The sequence below is a fragment of the Euleptes europaea genome, chromosome 4 (assembly GCF_029931775.1).
Source record: "Euleptes europaea isolate rEulEur1 chromosome 4, rEulEur1.hap1, whole genome shotgun sequence".
Classification (NCBI taxonomy): Eukaryota; Metazoa; Chordata; class Lepidosauria; order Squamata; family Sphaerodactylidae; genus Euleptes; species Euleptes europaea.
Window position 1 is genome coordinate 11,260,227 of NC_079315.1, and position 19,329 is coordinate 11,279,555.

The 19,329-nt window shown below is 50.8% G+C and overlaps 1 protein-coding gene across 2 annotated transcripts; it reads right to left on the bottom strand.

Annotated features, from left to right (window-relative positions):
- Window positions 1–4,318: 4,318 nt before the first annotated feature.
- On the bottom strand, window positions 4,319–18,195 carry PTMS (parathymosin). 2 transcript variants are annotated; one of them, XM_056848874.1, is made up of 5 exons: window positions 18,138–18,195; window positions 12,386–12,472; window positions 8,065–8,149; window positions 7,890–7,957; window positions 4,319–4,422 (listed from the first exon to the last, which is right to left on the bottom strand). In XM_056848874.1, exons 1-5 carry the CDS (start codon window positions 18,183–18,185, stop codon window positions 4,372–4,374), a joined length of 339 nt encoding a protein of 112 aa, XP_056704852.1. In that variant the 5' UTR covers window positions 18,186–18,195; the 3' UTR covers window positions 4,319–4,371. The 2 variants fall into 2 exon arrangements, with proteins under 2 accessions (XP_056704852.1, XP_056704853.1); XM_056848875.1 differs by having other exon boundaries at window positions 12,386–12,454; window positions 18,138–18,190.
- Window positions 18,196–19,329: the final 1,134 nt, after the last annotated feature.

Here is a 19,329-nt window from a genome sequence, read left to right on the forward strand (position 1 = left end):
CAATAGGATGAGAAATCTAATAAGCAATGTAATAGGACTAGGACCGCATAAGTTAGACATATGTTAAGCATAAGTTAGACATATGTTAAACAATGAGGAAAGGGGTATTGCAAAAGCAGAATGCAATGCAGTCAGAGCAAGATGAAACATACAGCAAACAGATAATACATACTATACAAAACCAGAATGCAATATAGTGAGAGCAAGGTAAAACATACAGCAAACAGATAATACATAGACAGCCAGCTTGGTGTAGTGGTTAAGAGAAGTGGACTCTGATCTGGAGAACCGGGTTTGATTCCCCACTCCTCCACATGAGCAGTGGAATCTAATCTGGTGAACCAGGTTCAATTCCCCACTCCTACACATGAATCCAGCTGGGTGACCTTGGGGCAGTCACAGTTCTCTCCAAACTCTCTCAGCCCCACCTACCTCACTAGGTGTCTGTCGTGGCGAGAGGAAGGGAAGGCGATTGTAAACCGGTTTGATTCTCCTTAAAAGGTAGAGAAAGTTGGCATATAAATACCAACTCTTCTTCTATGCAGTAGTATTAGCCAATATTCCCATTCTCTTTCTAAAAGTGCCTTTCTGAACCATTCTGTTACAAAATACCACCAATACCTTTAGAGAGAAGCCCTCCTGAACAATTTAGTTTACGTAGTTTGTGAAATGCCAGGAGCCTGGGAGGGCTGTTTAGCTTGGAAAGAAGTTGGTTAAGGGGAGACATGATCGAGGTCTACAAAATTATGCATGGTTTGGAGTGAGTGGACAGAGAGATGTTTTTCTCCCTCTCTCATAATACCAGAACGTGGGGTCATCCGCTGAAACTGGAGGCTGAGATTCAAAACAGATAAAAGGAAGTATTTCTTCACACAACGCATGGTTAAATAGTGGAACTCCCTGCCCCAGGATGTGGTGACGGCTGCCAACTTGGAAGGCTTGAAGAGGGGAGTGGACATGTTCATGGAGGAGAGGGCGATCCATGGCTACAAGTCCAAATGGAGACTAGTCATGATGCATACCTATTCTCTCCAGGATCAGAGGAGCATGCCTATTATATTAGGTGCTGGGAAACACAGGCAGGATGGTGGTGCTGCAGTCGTCTTTGCTTGTGGGCTTCCTGGAGGCACCTGGTTGGCCGTTGCGTGACCAGACTGCTGGACTAGATGGGCCTGGGTCTGATCCAGCAGGGCCTTTCTTATGTTCTTACGACCTCCTCAGGCAGGCCATTCTGCAAGGGGCTGCACAAAAGGGCATGCATGCATACGGGCAGTTATTGATCTCGCCCGCTTGCATCAGGTTTTCCGCCTTCACAAGGCCCTTCTTGGACGAGAAAAGCCGTTGAAGAGAGGCAGTCCGGTCGGCATGAGCGTCCGAGGCCAGGCTTTGTACATGATAGCCAGCACCTTAAATTGAGCCCGGAGTAACTGAGTACCAATTTTTCACCATCCGTCTCCTGCAGCAGCCCAAAACACACCCCAAACATTGCTTTGGGGGGTAGGGTTGCTAGGTCCCTCATTGCAACCGGTGGGAGGTTTTGGAGGCGGAGCCTGAGCAGGGCAGAGATTGGGGAGGGCCTTCAATGCCATAGAGTCCAATTGCCAAAGCAGCCATTTTCTCCAGGAGAACTGATCTCTATCCACTGGAGATCAGTTGTAATAGCGGGAGATCTCCAGCTAGTACCTGGAGGTTGGCAACCCTATGCAGAGGGGTGTACCTGGTTCTTCCTCCCTCGTTTTATCTCCACAGTAACCTTGCGAGGAAGGTCAGGCTGAGAAAGGGTGACTGGCTCAAGGCTACCCAGAGGTTGGCAACCGTACTTGGGGGGGGGGGATTCTTGACATCCCCCTACCAGGAGCAGCATTTCGGAGGCAGATGTTACAGAACGACTGTTGTTTCCTACAAGATCACGCACTGTTTAGTCCAGGGGTCGCCACCCTTTTTGAGCCTGCGGGCACCTTTGGGATTCTGACGTGGCGTGGCGGGCACAGCCACAAAATGGCTGCCAAAGGGGGCAGAGCCACCCACAACATGGCTTGCCTTCAGCCGCACAGTGAAGATCCTTGTGCTGTGGCGGCAGCTGCAGCCAAAACGTTTTTTAAAAACTCTGCACTGCCAATCGAATCTCCAATGGCCAATCAGCAGCTTTGCTAGGCAAACGCCCACCTAGCCCCACCCACTTTCCAAAAACACATGGCAGGTACCAGGAAAGGTGTAGGTGGGTGCCATGGCGCCCACAGGCACATTGGGGACCTCTGGGTCTCCCCCCATATCTAAATATGTTCCAACTGAAATCATGAAGCTGCCTTTTGCTGAATCAGACCCTTGGTCCACCCAAGTTAGAATGGTCTACTCAGACCGGCAGCAGCTCGCCAGGGTCTCAGGCAGAGGTCTTTCGCATCACCTACTTTGCCTAGTCCCTTTAACTGGAGATGCCAGGGATTGAACCTGGGACCTTCTGAATGCCAAGCAGATGCTCTACAAACTGAGCCATAGCCCCTCTCCTTGGTTGTCTTACCAGCCTAACCTCCAGTAGACCCTTGGTCCATCCAAGTCAGTATTGTCTACTCAGACCTGCAGCGGCTCTCTGGGGTCTCAGGCAGAGGTCTTTCACATCACCTACTTGCCTAGTCCCTTTAACTGGAGATGCCAGGGATTGAACCTGGGACCTTCTGCATGCCAAGCAGATGCTCTACCGCTAAGCCACAGCCCCTTTCCTGTAGATTTACCTCGAGGGTATGGAAGGGTCTCCAGGGTCTCAGGCAGGGGTCTTTCACATCACCAATTTTGCCTAGTCCCTTTAACTGGAGATGCCAGGGATTGAACCTGGGACCTTCTGCATGCCCTATCACTGAGCCACAGCCCCTCCCCCTCACACATCTGTCAGCAATGCTGATTCTATGACCTTACGCAGATCAGGAGGAGGGCATCTTGGCCATCTTCTGGGCATGGAGTAGGGGTGTGTGTGGGGAGGTAGTTGTGAATTCCCTGCATTGTGCCGGGGGTTGGACTAGATGACCCTGGTGGTCCCTTCCAACTCTATGATTCTACGATCTTACAGAGAGGATGCTAGTCCTTAAAAGCTTCCGTTATCATAAATCTGTCAGCCTTTAAGTTACCGCGAGATAATGTCGGTTTTTGTAGCAACGAACCAACGCAGCTATCTCTTGCGGATAAAAGACCCATTACAACTCTTCCACATTTGCTCCCATTTAAGTCCCCTGTTAATTGTGAAAACGTGTCAGCTCTAGCGAAAGCTACTGTGCATTTTCCTACTAAACACAGCCTACATCAGATGCGGATATGTGCTGTGACAAGACTGGGACAGCTCGGAAATCTTTTTGAAAGGTTTTTATTTACAGTGCTAAACAATATATATATTTATATTTCTCATCCTCATAATGTCTGTGCCATAGAAAATACTGCAGATGGTTCTGCTTTAATTTACAAAGAAAAAAAGAAGAACAGAAGAACCCGGAGGGAACGAGGGAGAACTAAAAATTTGGTCCCTAATGTATTTATTTTTTCAAAGACCCAAAATGAGGAAGGGGAAAAAAAATAATAATAACAAAACCACTGAATCACATGATTTTACACATTATAAAACAAGCATTGCCTCTGGAAGAAAAAAAAAGATCACCAGATAACAGCTTGCTGCCCTGCCTTGTAAATTTGTACAAAATGTATTAATAATTAAAATCTTCGTTGCTATGCGTGTTTCGTTTAAAAAAAAAAACATTTCTTTGTTGCGTTTTTCTCTCTCTCGCGCTCGCTCTTCCCAGCCGTGGAAAGGGAACCAGGCTGAGGAGACCGACGGACCTGTGCCCAAATTCCCCGTCATTCCATCCCCCAACCCCGGGAATCTCGGATTGGACTTAACCCTTCCAGCACCACACACGTCCCACAAGTTTGTGGGACTCTGTAAGGGACTGAAGAAAGAAAAGGGGGGATGCGGTCGGTCGAGGAGAGGGAGCAGGAGGGGGTGGCGTGTTTTCCGCAAAAGGAAGTGTTCGAAACGCGCGTGTGTGAGGATCTCAGAAAGGCAGCAGTTGTGGGCAGGTGCTTGGAAGGGGACGTTTGTGGGGAAGGGGGAAGACGTCGGGAGGGGAGGCGGAGGACGGATCGGCAGCTAGGTGTGGGGATAAAACTGTAGGGAGCACTGTAATGTGGAGCAGGGGGGGCCTGGGGGGCAGGAGGAGAGTTTCCTTTGGCTCCCTCCCTCCCTGTTGGAGAGCACACTGAATGCCTCCCCCCCTCCTTTTGGGACTGTGGCACTTAAAAGGGGTGCCACAGCAGGTGGGAACGGTGAAGGTGAGGGGGGGGGGAGACGGACAGTAAAGAAGAGGATGCGGACGCCGGGAGGGGACGGTTTCAAGCGGAGGAACCGTTTTCTGTCTTCTTTCGCTTCGGGTCCACTTCATCCTGAGCAGAGAGAGGAAAAGGAATTTGGTCGTCAGCATGGGCCAGTGTTCAAAATTAAGGATGTAGAGAAGATATGCCCTGACCTGGATGCCCCAGCCTAGCCTGATCTTGTCAGATCTCAGAAGCTAAGCAGGGTCGGCCCTGGTTAGAATTTGGATGGGCGACCTCCAAGGACTACCAGGGTCGTGACGCGGAGGCAGGCAATGGCAAAACCACCTCTGAACGTCGCTCGCCTTGAAAACCCTATGGGGTCGCCATAAGTCAGCTGGGATTTGACAACACACACACATACACGCACACACAAAATTGCCTGCAGTTCAATCAACCCTATCTCACTGTGTTTATATTGCATTACAGAGCCCCATGGCGCAGAGTGGTAAGCTGCAGTACTGCAGTCCAAGCTCTGCTCATGACCTGAGTTCGATCCCGACGGAAGTCGGTTTCAGGTAGCCGGCTCAAGGTTGACTCAGCCTTCCATCCTTCCGCGGTGGTTAAAATGAGTACCCAGCTTGCTGGGGGTAAAGGGAAGATGACTGGGGAAGGCAAGGGCAAACCACCCCATAAACATAGTCTGCCTAGTAGCTAGCGTGATGTAGTGGTTAAGTGCGGTGGTTTGGAATGGTGGACTCTGAACTGGAGAACTGGGTTTGAGTCCCCACTCCTCCACATGAGTGGCGGAGGCTAATCTGATGAACTGGATTTGTTTCCCCACTCCTACACATGAAGCCAGCTGGGAGACCTTGGGCTAGTCACACTCTCTCAGCCTCACCTACCTCACAGGGTGTCTGTTGTGGGGAGGGGAAGGGAAGGTGACTGTTAGCGGGTTGATTCTTCCTTAAGTAGTAGAGAAAGTCAGCATATAAAAACTAACTCTTCTTCTAGTACACGTTGTGATGTGAGGTCACCCCATGGGTCAGCAATGACCTGGTGCTTGCACAGGGGACTACCTTTACCTTTAGAGAAGAGAACATCTCTGGAGCAAGAAGCCTGCCTGGCTTTTGATCCTCACAGGCACCTTATCAGGGACAGACATTCTCAACGAAAAGGATAAATGACATGTGGGGGGGGGACCTTTAGCTGTGCTGCCTTCCCACTGTCCTGACCCTTCAGAAGATTGGAGTACGGTAGGCTTGCTTTGACAGCAGGGAGTAGGTGATTTGCAGTGTAATCCTATACAGAGTTACACTCTTCTAAGCTAGGCTTCCCATTTGCCTGGTTATGGTGAGTAATTGCCTGCCAGTTAACCGGGCTGCCCGCTGCCCCTCAACTGGTCAGTGGGCGGGAGCAGGCCAGTTGAAGGGGGAGAGCGATCCATGCGGCATAATGACATCACTTCCGGGTTAACCCCAGAAATGCCGGCATCGCGACAGGGACACTCTAGCATCCCCCCCCCCAGAAAACCTCTATGGTTTTCACAGAGCTTTCAGAGGACAGTGATGGAGTATCCCACGCAATGCCAGCGCTTCTGGGGTAAACCCAGAAGTGATGTCATTGTGCCCCACCCATGGATTTCAACGGACTCAGAAGGGAGCAACTCTGCTTAGGAGGGCACTGCCAGAATTTCAGCGGGGCTGACTTGCCGGATTATTATCAGGGCTTATCCAGACAATCAGTAGCGGATGCCCCAAAGTCACTGTGATAGGTTCTTTGATACAGGCCATACAGCGCATGGGTGAAACGGTGGCTTCATATGGGGAGAGCCAAAATACTTCTTCCTCCCCTCAAAAAATAAAAATATGTGTACTTGAACACTGGAAGGGCATTAAATCTTGTGGATTGTCCTGAGCTCCTTTGGGTAATGGAAAATGGTGATCAGCACCACCACACAGAAGAAGAGTTGGTTTTTATATGCAGACTTTCTCTACCACTTAAGGGAGCCTCAAACTAGCTTACAATCACCTTCCCTTCCCCTCCCCACAACAGACACCCTGTGAGGTAGGTGAGGCTGAGAGAATGTGACTTGCCCAAGGTCACACAGCTGGCTTCGTGTGTAGGGGTGGGGAAACAAATCCAGTTCACCAGATTAGCCTCCGTTGCTCATGTGGAGGAGTGGGGAATCAAACCCGGTTCTCCAGATCAGACTCCACCGCTCCAAACCACCACACTTAACCGCTACACCACTCTGGCTAAATAAAATAAAGCAAATTGTGGGATTTTACTGCACAGGAAAGAGACAGACTTATTGATGTTTGCCATTTATTTAAAAAAAACAAAAATGGGAACTCCTGTGATGTAGCAAAACAAAGAAGGGAACGTTCAGCCTCAAAAGCATTTACAATAAAACAACAACTATATGTACACATTATTATAAGCACAGGAGCCCCGTGGCGCAGAGTGTTAAGCTGCAGTACTGCAGTCAAAAGCTCTGCTCACGACCTGAGTTCGATCCCGACGGAAGTCGGTTTCAGGTAGCCGGCTCAAGGTCGACTCAGCCTTCCATCCTTCCAAGGTCGGTCAAATGAGTACCCAGCTTGCTGGGGGTAAAGGGAAGATGACTGGGGAAGGCACTGGCAAACCACCCCGCAAACAAAGTCTGCCTAGAAAACGTCGGGATGTGACGTCTCCCCATGGGTCAGGAATGACCCGGTGCTTGCACAGGGGACCTTTACCTTATTATAAGCATGGGTGGATGTGGTCATGTCACCAGAGGTCAAAATTAATATATGGCGCTAGTTAAACTGGGATATGCAACTGCAGTTCCCATAATACACTGTATTGGTGTGAAAGCTGGACATTGAAGAAAGCTGATAGGAAGAAAATAGATTCCTTTGAAATGTGGTGTTGGAGAGAGGGTTACGGATACCGTGGACTGCCAAAAAAACAAATCAGTGGGTTTTAGATCAAATCAAGCCTGAACTGACTCTAGAAGCTAAAATGACTAAACTGAGGTTATCGTATTTTGGTCACATCATGAGACGACTAGAGTCACTAGAAAAGACAGTCATGCTAGGAAAAGTTAAGGGCAGCAGGAAAAGAGGAAGACCCAACAAGAGGTGGATTGACTCAATAAAGGAAGCCACAGCCCTCAATTTGCAAGATCTAAGCAAGGCTGTCAAAGATAGGACATTTGGGAGGACTTTCATTCATAGGGTCGCCATTCATAGGGTCGCCATGAGTCAGAAGTGACTTGACAGCACTTAACACACACACACCTGCAACAGAAGTGACATTTTCAAGGAAGAGGGCTATCTGGGAATATGCCAAATTATTTGTTGAGGGCCAGGCATTGTGTCTGGCCAAGAAGAAACGTCTCTGAAGATGCAAGGGGAGGAATGAAGAGGACACTTTAATCTAAAATCCTGTGGAGAATTTTGGAAGGTTCCACTTAGGAGTCGTGTCCGGGGTCTCTTCTCTTGGGGAGTGAACTCTTAAGTGTTAAGAGAGTACATTGCCAAGACTTTCCTCCGCTCGGCATAACAGATTCCACCCCCGCCGGTCGTGTTTTCCATAACAGTGTCTCTACCCACCTCCTCCTGCTTCTTCTCTGCAGATCGTTTTACTGCGTGTGAATCTGGCTCCTGGTCATTCTCATCATCTGGGAGGAAAGAGAGAGGAATGACAACTTGGTCAATCTGCCATGGGATCTAGCGGGGTGTCCACTCGCAGTTCAGCTCTGCAAACCACCCAGGCCGCCGCGCTCACCTTCGTCATCTTCATCTTCGTCATCCACATCCTCAGGATTTGCATCTTCGTCATCTTCCTCTTCCTCAGCACCGTTTTCGTCGTCCTGCATAAAGCAAGCCCATGGAAGAAAGTGGAGAATTGTAAAGAAGAAAAAGAAGAAGAGTTGGTTTTTATATGCCGACTTTCTCTACCACTTAAGGCTTACAATCACCTTCCCCCCCCCCCACAACAGACACCCTGGGAGGTTGGAGGGGCTGAGAGAGCTCTAAGAGAGCTGTGACTAGCCCAAGGTCACCCAGCTGGCTTCGTGTGGAGGAGTGGGGAAACCAACCTGGTTCACCAGATTAGCCTCCGCTGCCCATGTGGAGGGTTGGGGAATCAAACCCAGTTCTCCTGATCAGAGTCCACCACTCCAAACCACCGCTCTTAACCACTACACCACGCTGGCTCCATCTTGCTCAGCTTTCTTACAGCTTCCTGCCTTTCTACATGCGCCCCCACAAATCTGCCCTGACCTGGATGGCCCAGGCTAGCCTGATCTTGTCAGATTTCAGAAGCTAAGCAAGGTCAGCCCTGGATAATATTTGTAAGGGAGACCACCAAGGAAGTCCCGGGGTTGCTACGCAGAGGCAGGACATGGCAAACCACCTCTGACCCTCTCTTGCCTTGAAAACCTCACAGGGTCACCATAAGTCCGCTGCGACTTGACATCACTTTCCCCCAGCAACACCACAAATTTGCCTTTAAAAAAAAGAGAGAGTAATGATAATGCTCTATTCTTTTTGGAAAAGTTCGGCGTGGCTTATGTGATTCCCTTCTTTCCAGGGACAGATCTGTTTAGCTTCAGCAGCAAAACTGCGTCCTTTCCTTTCATAACATTCTCTGGGTCTCCCTGGCCCACTGAGGTTGCTTAGTTCAGCCTTTTATGCAGGGACTTTTCTCCGCAGCCACCCCCGCCAACCACTGGCTTACTTTTGATTATGCGCGCCTCTCCTGACCGTCAGAGGTCGCCTCGCTCTCCCTGCGCATTCCCGCACGTTTTGCCCGTGTTTTCCGGATACTGTTTTAGCCAGAATCTGGGAAATGTGGGCAAAACGTGCGGAAACGCGCGGGGAAACTGAGGCGACCTCGGACGGTCGGGAAAGGCATGCCTAATCAAAAGGGAGCCCCAAAGCGGTCGGCGGGGGTGACCGCAAGGGAAATGTCACATGATCACATGAAGCTGCCTTTTACTGAATCAGACCCTTGGTCCATCAAAGTCAGTATTGGCTACTCAGACCGGAAGCGGCTCTCCAAGGTCTCAGGTGGAGGTCTTTTGCATCACCTACCTGCCTAGTCCCTTTAACTGGGGATGCCAGGGATTGAACCTGCGACCTTCTGCATGCCAAACAGAGGCTCTACCACTGAGCCATGGCCCCTCCCTACATGTATGTCCCTACATAAAAGGCCTTCTTTGCAGTTCCTGGTCTTCACCTCTTTTTGGTGCTGGCCCCCACAGTCACTTGCTCTCCCGCTTCTCAAAGCGCGATGGAGCTCCCTGAAAGTGTTTCTCCGCTACTTTCCTTGCACTAGGGGGGGGGGGGGTATGCGCGTGTGCCTTCGGCACACTGGGGCCCTCACAAACTGTATAGTTCTCACACATTATATACACCTTTTGGTATCACATGAATCCCCTGCTGAGTACCTTCTTCTATCCAAGGCTGCGCTCACTCAGAAGGATAGGAACTAAGTCAATCTGTGGAGGATATATCTATCAATGGCCAGCATGGTGTAGTGGTTATGAGCGGTGGCTTGGAGCGGTGGACTCTGATCTGGAGAACCGGGTTTGATTCCCCACTCCTCCACATGAGTGGCGGAGGCTAATCTGGTGAACTGGATTGGTTTCCCTTGTCCTACACATGAAGCGAGCTGGGTGACCTTGGGCTAGTCACAGTTCTCTCTGAACTCTCTCAGCCCCACCTACCTCACAAGGTGTCTGTTGTGGGGAGGGGAAGGGAATTGTAAGCTGGTTTGATTCTTCCTTAAGTGGTAGAGGAAGTCAGCATATAAAAACCAACTCTTCTTATTCTATACTGTAGACTCTAGAAAGGAAATTCTTACAAAAAGGAAAGCTCATTCCCATTGGTGAACTCCCAATGACATCCGGAAACAGACTGCTGAGTCAAAATGGGATTCTCTTGTGTTCTTATGAACTCTCATCCTATACCGATGCCTCCTTTTCTTCCAGGAACAGCTTCATCCTGTTCTGAGCTTGGATAATTATGTGGGGTGGTGGTTAGAGGGGAAGGACCGGGAACTAGGAGACCAAGGCCCAAATCCCCACGTTTACTGGAGTGACCTCAGACCTGTCACCCTTTCAGCCTGGCCTCCCTTACAGGATTGCTGTGAGGGTCAAATGGAGAACTATGTTCATTATCCTGGACTCCTGGGTGGGTGGGATTTTTAAAAATGGAACACACAAATAGATATGGCTCCTGAATTAAAGAACACTAACTCCATGTCCAACTACTGGGGACATCAAATCGTTAGCATCTACCCAACCCTTCTCATTCTAAACCTCACTGGGCTAATTCCAGTGAATGCTTACAAGTCAGAAGCAGCAGTACATTGCCGGAATATCTACCTGCCTGCTTGTGATTTCCCCCAAGGCCGAAAATTGCTGCCTTCCCCCACACCAATGAAGGCTTTGTAGCCAATATATTTGCATGCCATTCAAATGGCGTGCTGCATTTCCCTTATCTTTCCCGACGAGTGGCTTGACAGGGCAGGAGAGATAAAGATCTCCTGGTTCCCTTCTCATCCCAAACTTTCTGGAGTATGGGATCTCTGGCGAGGAAAGAATCTGAGAATCCTCCCTGCCTCTCTGTCCTAGATCTGACTCTCCATTTTCTAGTGGTCCCTAATTTACCCTGGGTCTACTCCCCAATCTTCCCTGCCTCCGGTAGCTAATCCCTAGCTGACTGGGCACTCACATCTTTGAAAAAGAAGAGTTGGTTTTTATACCCCACTTTTCTGTACCTTTAAAAAGGTAAAGGTAAAGGTCCCCTGTGCAAGCACCGGGTCATTCCTGACCCATGGGGTGACGTCACATCCTGACGTTTTCTAGGCAGGCTTTGTTTGTGGGGTGGTTTGCCAGTGCCTTCCCCAGTCATCTTCCCTTTACCCCCAGCAAGCTGTACCTTAAAGGAGTCTCAAAGCAGCTTACAATCGCCTTCCCTTTTTCTGTACCTTTAAGGAGTCTCAAAGCGGCTTACAATCACTGGGAGCCAGTGTGGTGTAGTGGTTAAGAGCAGTGGTTTAGAGAGGGACTCTGATCTGGAGAACTGGGTTTGATCCCCCACTCCTCCACATGAGTGGCAGAGGCTGATCTGGTGAACTGGATTTGTTTCCCCACTCCTACACATGAAGCCAGCTGGGTGACCTTGGGCAAGTCACATTCTCTCGGCCCCACCTACCTCACAGTGTGTCTGTTGTGGGGAGGGGAAGGGAAGGTGATTGTAAGCCAGTTTGAGTCTCCCTTAAGTGGTAGAGAAAGTCAGCATATAAAAACCAACTCTTCTTCTTCCTTCTTCTTCCCACAACAGACACCTTGTGAGGTAGGTGAAGCTGGGAGCATTCAGAGAGAACTGTGACTAGCCCAAGGTCACCCAGCAGGCTTTATGTGTAGGAGTGAGGAAACCAACCCGCCGCTTATGTGGAGGAGCGGAGAATCAAACCCGGTTCTCCAGATTAGAGTCCACTGCTCTTAACCAGTACACCACGCTGCCTCTCCACTTTCTTCTATCCACTGGCTTCTATCTGTCCCTTCTAGGCTGGACTCCTCATCCTTCCAGTGTCTCTCACTGAAAGAGCCTCAAGAAGCGTAAGAAAAGGTCATTGTGCTCTGCAGAGTTTACTCACCACATGGTTACCCCACGGGGAATCTCAAAGAGAGTCAATTCTGCCACTCAGAAGCACAAGGGGAAATACAGAGTGCAGGATGGCCGTGGAATCTCCAAGCACCCTCCCTCCCCTCCTCCTTGAAGTCATTTTTCATCTTAAAAAACCCAGGTGCTTATGAGTCTTTCGATGGACACGCAAAAAGTGCTTTGGGCAAGAGAAGGGAAAAGGCAGGTGGTCCCTGGGGAAGCACAGTAAAGGGTCCGTCAGCATTTTCCACAGAGGCAGGTGTACGGGGCATTTGAAGAATAGAGGTTGCAAGGTTGGCATGATCATCCCGACCGGAGCCATAAACCAATGGCTCCAGATTTAATGTGCCTCTTCTTCGCCCTGCCCCTTTCGGTCCTGTTATCAATGCAGTGCCCCTCTGCTTCTTCAGTGAATGCAAACCCCCATTTACCTCTATGATCTCCTTCTTCTCCTTACGAGCAGATTTCTCCTCATGCTTCTCAGGCTTCTCATGCTTCTCCTTCTTCTCTTTCAGGTCCTAAAAAATACAGAATAGGAGATCTCTTAGGCCCAATCGCAACATGATGCTGCCCAAATCAAAAGAAAACTGTGATCTCTCAAGTCGCCTTGTTGGAAGTTGGCTGCGACCCACACGAGACCCCGCAGGAGAATTCAAATCAAGCCTTAGTCCAGCACTGAAGAGACTTTTAAGACAGCAATCCTACTCAGGGGTATCCAATGTGATTTTACTCCCAGGAAAGTGTCCTCAGGCTGCACTGCTGAAGAGCGGCTAGCGCGAGAAAACCTTATGACAAAATAACGAAACGTGTAAAGAAGAGAACGTGACCACAAGGGCGGAATTAGTCAGAGGCAACACAGGGAAGAATTATGACAAAGGAAACATTTCCTTGGCAGTTGCTTCATAAATGTTATTTAAAAACCACACACGATACATCACAGAGATTGAGAGCTTGTCAGACTTGGACGGGTGAGAAAATGCAGACGATAACGGAAGCCGCGGCCTCAGGACAAAAAGCTGACTGGAGCCTTGTGGAGGGCATCCCGTCGCTTTGGCATTGTTTGTTAGATTTTGGTGCACAACAGTGAAACTCCACATAGCTTCGCTCCCTCCAAGGAATCAACAACAGCGAAACTCAATAGTTCCCCACCTTCCAATGAATCAACAAGGAATCCACCATTCCCCTACTGAGATCCTACAGATCTCCCGACACGGCTGGCACAGAATTCCCTTGCGGCTTGCGCGGTGGCCCCCATGCGCCTCTCACTCACCCGTCGTGACCCCCAAAACCTGCTGCCTGAAGAAGCCGGCTCCTAACGCTTCATAATAGAGTGGTTCCTCAGTGGAACAGGCTTCCTCGGGAGGTGGTGAGCTCTCCTTCCCTGGAAGTTTTTAAGCAGAGGCTAGATGGCCATCTGTCAGCAATGTTGATACTATGACCTTAGGCAGATCACGAGGGAGGGCATCTTGGCCATCTTCTGGGCATGTAGTGGGGGTCACTGGGGGTGTGGGGGGGAGGTAGTTGTGAAATTCCTGCATTGTGCAGGGGGTTGGACTAGATGGCCCTGGTGGTCCCTTCCAACTCTATGATTCTATTCTATGAATAGGGCTGCCTCTGCAAGATTGGTTGATTTATACCCTATTCAAACCTCTGTTAAGTGGCTTTTCCTGATTACCTTTTGGTCCTTTCTGAAAGCGAACGCTACGGAGAACAGCCTGGGAGAGTTCAGCAGCGGTCACTATGAATGTCGGTCATTCTACACACACACACCCTGTCGCTGGGTTTCACTGGAGTGCGCAATTTGCTCTCATTGTTTACAGCCTATTTGGCTGTGGGTTATCTACACAGCTAGATGGTGCTATTAGGGTAACTGGGCCATTCTAACGGAGGAAGTGAAAGGTTTTGTCTCTGAGAGCCACCTTTGTAGATAACAATAACAACCTTTTGTTATCTACCAGGAGCTTTCCCTAAGAACTGGAGGCTCTGTATTTATCTCAGCCATCTTTTAACACCCCTATAAGGTAAGGCAAGATGGGGTGATAGAGTGAATAGCAGCTTGGGAAGAAGAAGAAGAAGAAAGAAGAAGAAAGAAGAAAAAAGAAGAAAGAAGAAGAAAGAAGAAGAAAGAAGAAAGAAGAAGGAAGAAGGAAGAAAGAAGAAAGAAAGAAGAAAGAAAGAAGAAAGAAAAAGAAAGAAGAAAGAAGAAAGAAGAAAGAAGAAGAAGAAATAAAATTTTCCAAAATATTCCATTAAGATTGGGGATAATTTAAGTTTTGAAACTGTAGCTTCAAAAGATGTTCGAAAATCTTATAGCTCTAGGCAGTTGTGAGTTTTCTCAGTGGAAGAAGAAGAGTTGGTTTTTCTATGCCGACTTTCTCTACCACTTAAGGAAGAATCAAACTGGCTTCCAATCACCTTCCCTTCCCCTCCCCACAACAGACACCCTGTGAGGTAGGTGGGGCTGAGAGCCCTCTTAAGAGAGGTGTGACTAGCCCAACAAGAACAAGAAAACCCCAACAAACCAAGTTAAAAATTGGATTACCTAGCTACATGCACAGATCTGACCAACCAGATGACCCTGGGACCCAATAGAAGAGATATGAGTAATAATAGATAAAAATAAGAAGTGTTAATGTAACAGTCTGATATTTGTGAATTACATAATGATAACAGAGACAGAATGAAGTCACAATAGAAATTAGATTAAAATAGAAGTTTGATGTTAGTGATAAGAGATAAGAAGGGAGAAGACCTGTCCTAGACGCCAACCTAACAAGATGTGTTATATATTCCCTACTCCTTTTTTCCCTCATGCGGAGGAAGGGGGAATCAAACCCAGTTCTCCAGATCGGAGTCCACCGCTCCAAACCACCGCTCTTAACCACTACACCACGCTGGCTCTAGGTAGCCCTTTCCCACTATTGCGTCTGAAGATGGGAGTTTCCATTTCGCCTCTATGGCTAAGAACGATTGGTCAACCAGTTCTCCACGGACTTGCTTTTTATCCTTTCTCTTTGCACATATCATGGTAGGAGTTAGTTAACACCTCTCGGTATCAATGCCCAACAAAGAACAGGCAAGGCCTGGCTGCAGACTCAACGCGTTTCACCTTCATGCTGATAAACCGGCAATGTAGATAAGCTTGAATTCACGAGAGGAAGAAACAGGCACATGGGGGTGGGGGGAAAACCTTCCCTTTGAAATGGGCCATGCCGTAGCTTCCCGCTAGAGGGTATCGTGTGTTTTCTCCAAGGCATGTAAAAACAGGCCACAGACAGAATACTGGCCTAGATTACATGCAGTCCCGCCTGGATTTATCGTTTTTGGTGTTGCACCAGCGTTTGACATTCCCACTGCCGGCCCTGCAAAAACAAGCAAGGAAGGATCTTCTCCACCCCAAAAGACGGAAATATCTCCTCGGCGGGTTCCCGAGCTTCCTCCCCGATGCCAGGGAGGTTACGGGCGGGCGATTTACGCAATTTTCTGAGCTCCCAATGGGTACGGTTATGTTCAGAGACACGGTATCTAACAATTGGTCATTCTAGCCCATAACTAGCATGGGATTTAGGAGGTGGGAACAGGAAAACTACTGGAAAACGATTTGTATAGTCCATATCCTGAAAGTGGAAGGGCACGAGGCCATGTGACCTTGGGGAATGGTGCTTTGATTCGGCAAAGATGGCACACCGTTGTGTAAATGGTTCTGGACTTGGCTAAAAAACAAAATGGGGGAGGGGTGAACAACCCAGTGGGTTTTTCTGCAGCTCCATTTCTGACATCCTTCGTATCTTAGATTTCTCATTCAAACCCGGAAAGGACACAGAACCAAGGTTGAGCAGCCGACTGGCATTTAACCTTTATTCCCCGTGTCCCCGGCTGCCCTCCAAGAGGATTATAGTTATTTATTTCCCCTTTGGCCCAAGAGAGGGGCTTAAAGATCTCTTTTACAAATAAAATAAAATCACAGACCACCACCCAGATTGCCCCAGGACACAGGTTATTATTCCCTGGCTTTCTCTTTTCTCCTCCCACTCCCAGGCAAATATAGGGACTGCATTCTCCCATGTCTCCTGCTGTCCTGCCCTTGATTTAAAAAAAAATGCCTTGTTTGTAATAAGGGCAGAAGAGAGAAGGACTCGTCTTACACATGCTTCGTTCCTGTTACTCCGCAAGCACCAAATCGAGCTGTCCTGCCTGTGGCACTAGGAAGACTCGGATTTGTTCTTTGTCCCAAACTTCTATCGCAGGTCTTTCCGTAAAACCAGCCGCAAACAGAAGCAAATCGCTTTCCCCCCCCCCCCCCCGCCGCCCCCTAAATATCAAAGTGATTCCCCCTCCCCCCTAAATACCCAAGTGATTTCCCCCCCACATGTTTCTTGCCCCTTTGGGGTGCCCCTCCCCACTCCCAAAGCCAAGCGTTCTTAGGGATGCCAACCCTCCTGGAGATCCCCTGCAATTACTGTTAATCTCCAGACTACAGAGGTCAGTTCCCCTGGAGAAAATGGATGCTTTGGATGGTGGAGTCTATGGCCATTTATGCATGGGAGGTTTTGCCTTGGGTTTGCCGCTCCCTAGAGACACATTTTTCCCCATCTCAAAACTCAAAAATAAGCCCCCATGCAGAGTTTTGAGAATTTGGCAGGGGGGAACGTGCAGCTAGAGAGCAGCAAAACCTCCCATGCATAAACGGCCTATGGCATTGTACCCCACGGAGGTCCCTGTCCTCCCCAGACTCCATCCCCAGATCTCCAGGAGTTCCCCAACCTGGATCTGGCCACCCTACAATCCCATGCCCTGCCGGTGGCAAGGGGGGTCCTGGCCACACTAAGCATTCGCCCCATGGGAGCCAGCCCCCTGGGCGAGTCGAGAGCCACGATTCTCGGGTTTGGTCTCTTGGCCTGCTGGACACCCAGCACAAAAGGCTCGCGTGCGGACGCGCCAGGGGGGCTCTTCAAAGGAAAGCAACCTGCCTGCCCAGATGGCGGCAGGCAGGCGCGCACACGCGCGCACACGAGCACCGGCTCTTAATCGCCTTCCATCTTTCCAGGGCTTTGTGCTGCCGGCCGTTGGTTTCCTAATAAAGCGAACGCGGGCTCGGACCAAAGCAGGCAAAGGGCCATTTATGCACAGGAGGTTTAGCCTTAGATTTGCCCCTCTCTAGATGCACATTTTCCCCATCCCAATTCTCAAAACTCTGCATGGGGGCTTACTGTTGAGTTCTGAGAATTGGGATGGGGAAGATGCGCATTTACTAAGCGTCGAACCCAAGGCAAAACCTCCCATGCGTAAATGGGAGGAAGGGCGAAAAGGCATGGGAGTTTTTGCCTTGGATTGGCCGCTCTCCAGATGCCTATTTTCCCCATCCCAATTCTCAACACTCTGCCTGGGGGGGCTTATTGTTGAGTTTTGAGAATTGGCCTGGGGGAAATGTGCATTTAGAGAGCGCCAATCCAAGGCAAAACCTCCCGTGCGTGTTCACCCTTAAAGAGAGGGGGTCGGCTTCCTGCTCCCCCCCCCCAAAAAAAGAGGGCAACGGAAACGCGAGGCGGATTCCCGACTCCGAGAACAAGAGCGGCCCCGTTCACACGCCCGCTCGCCCAGCCCAAGGCACGGCTCTCCAGGGCGGTTTCCAGCCCGGCGCCCCTCTTCCTGTCCCCGTTCGCCCGATCGGGGGCGGGGTGGGCGGAAGACCAACGCCCGCCGGGCCGGTCGAGGACACCCGGGGCTGGTCGCCGGAGAGGTCCCGGCCACCGGCGGCCGCGGCTCTGCGGGGCGTGCGCTCGGAAGGCGCCCAGAAGAACAGGCGGCGGGCGGAGACGCGGGAGGGAGGCGAGGGCGGGCGTGGGGAATGGAGGGGGGGGGGGAAGAGTGCGAGAGGGAAGAAAAGGACCTCGCCCCGCCGCTTCCCCGCAAGAAACCCGTGTGCAATCCTCTGCAACGAAACACTTGGCAATCCTTGGCAACGAACCGCTTTGCGAAGAAACGCTTTGCGCGGAAACGTATTTTCCCCATCCTTATTCTCAAAACTCAACAATAAGCCCCCCCCCCATGCAGAGTTTTGAGAATTCAGATGGGGGCAAAGGTGCATCTAGAGAGCGGCAAAACCTCCCGTAAATGGCCTTTGCAAAGAACCGCGCGGGGAGGGAGAGACGCAAAGGGCGGCGGCGGCGCCGGGCGTCTCACCTTGGCCCCCAGCTCCACCGGAGCCTCCTCGGCGGACTTCTCCGACATCCTAAGGCGGCAAGAGGCGAATTGGGGAGAGGGCAGGAGAGCGAGAGAGACGCCGGGTGGGTCCGGTGGGTTGGCTGGCGGGCTGGGACCGACCGCGCGCGGCTTACTCCCGGCTAGGCGGCGGCGGCGGCTGCTTCTCCTGCTGGTCCCGGTCGCCGCGAGCACACGGGGGGCTTCCTCTCCCACGGCGGGGCGACGCCAGAAAAGGGGATTTATAGATGGCTCGAGTCGGTGACGAGGAAGGCAGGGAGAGAAGGAGGCAGGCGGGGAAGGAGGGGAGGGACCCGCGGGGAGGGAGGGGGACGGGGAGGGCCGAGCGCGGATGGGGGAGGGAGGGAGGACGGGCGGCGCGCCAGAGCGGCGGGAGCGGGAGGGGGGGGATCGGTGGGCCGCGGGGAGAGGTGGGGGATCGCCTCTGCCCTTGGCCGGGGAAGCCTCTGTGCGGAGGGGGTCTCCCGGTAAGGGGGCGCCGCCGCGAACCCGAGCCCGCTGGGCGTCCCTGGAGAAGGAGAGCGCGCCGGCGGAGGGGCGCTTTTACGCACGGGAGGTTTGGCCTTGGATCCGCCGCTCTCTAGAGGCACGTTTCCCCCATCCCGGTCCTCAAAACTCTGCACGGGGGCTTATTGTTTGCTATTTATGCATGGGAGGTTTAGCCTCGGATTTGCCACTCGTTAGATGCGCTTTCCCCCCCCCCCAGCCATATTCTCAAAACTCAACAATAAGCCCCCCTGCAGAGTTCAGAGAATTCGAATGGGGAAAATGGGCATCTATAGAGTGTTAAATCCAAGGCAAAACCTTCCATGCGTAAGTACTGGTTGAGTTTTGAGAACCTGGATGGGGGAAAATGCAGCTAAAGAGCGGCAAATCCAAGGCGAAACCTCCCAGGCAGAAATGGCCAAATAATAAGCCCCTGTGCAGAGTTTTGAGAATCGGGATGGGGGGAAAGGTGTGTCTGGAGAGCGGTAGATCCAATGCGAAACCTCTCAAAAGCTGGGGAGGTGGGGAAACCGCGTCCAGAGAACTTTGAGAATTGGGATGGGGGGAAATGTAGATCTAAAGAGCAGCAAAGCCCTCCCATGCGTAGTCCTTGCCACTGTTCCTTTGTTCGCCTTCGCCGCCTACACGCGAGCGCGCCACGCACGCG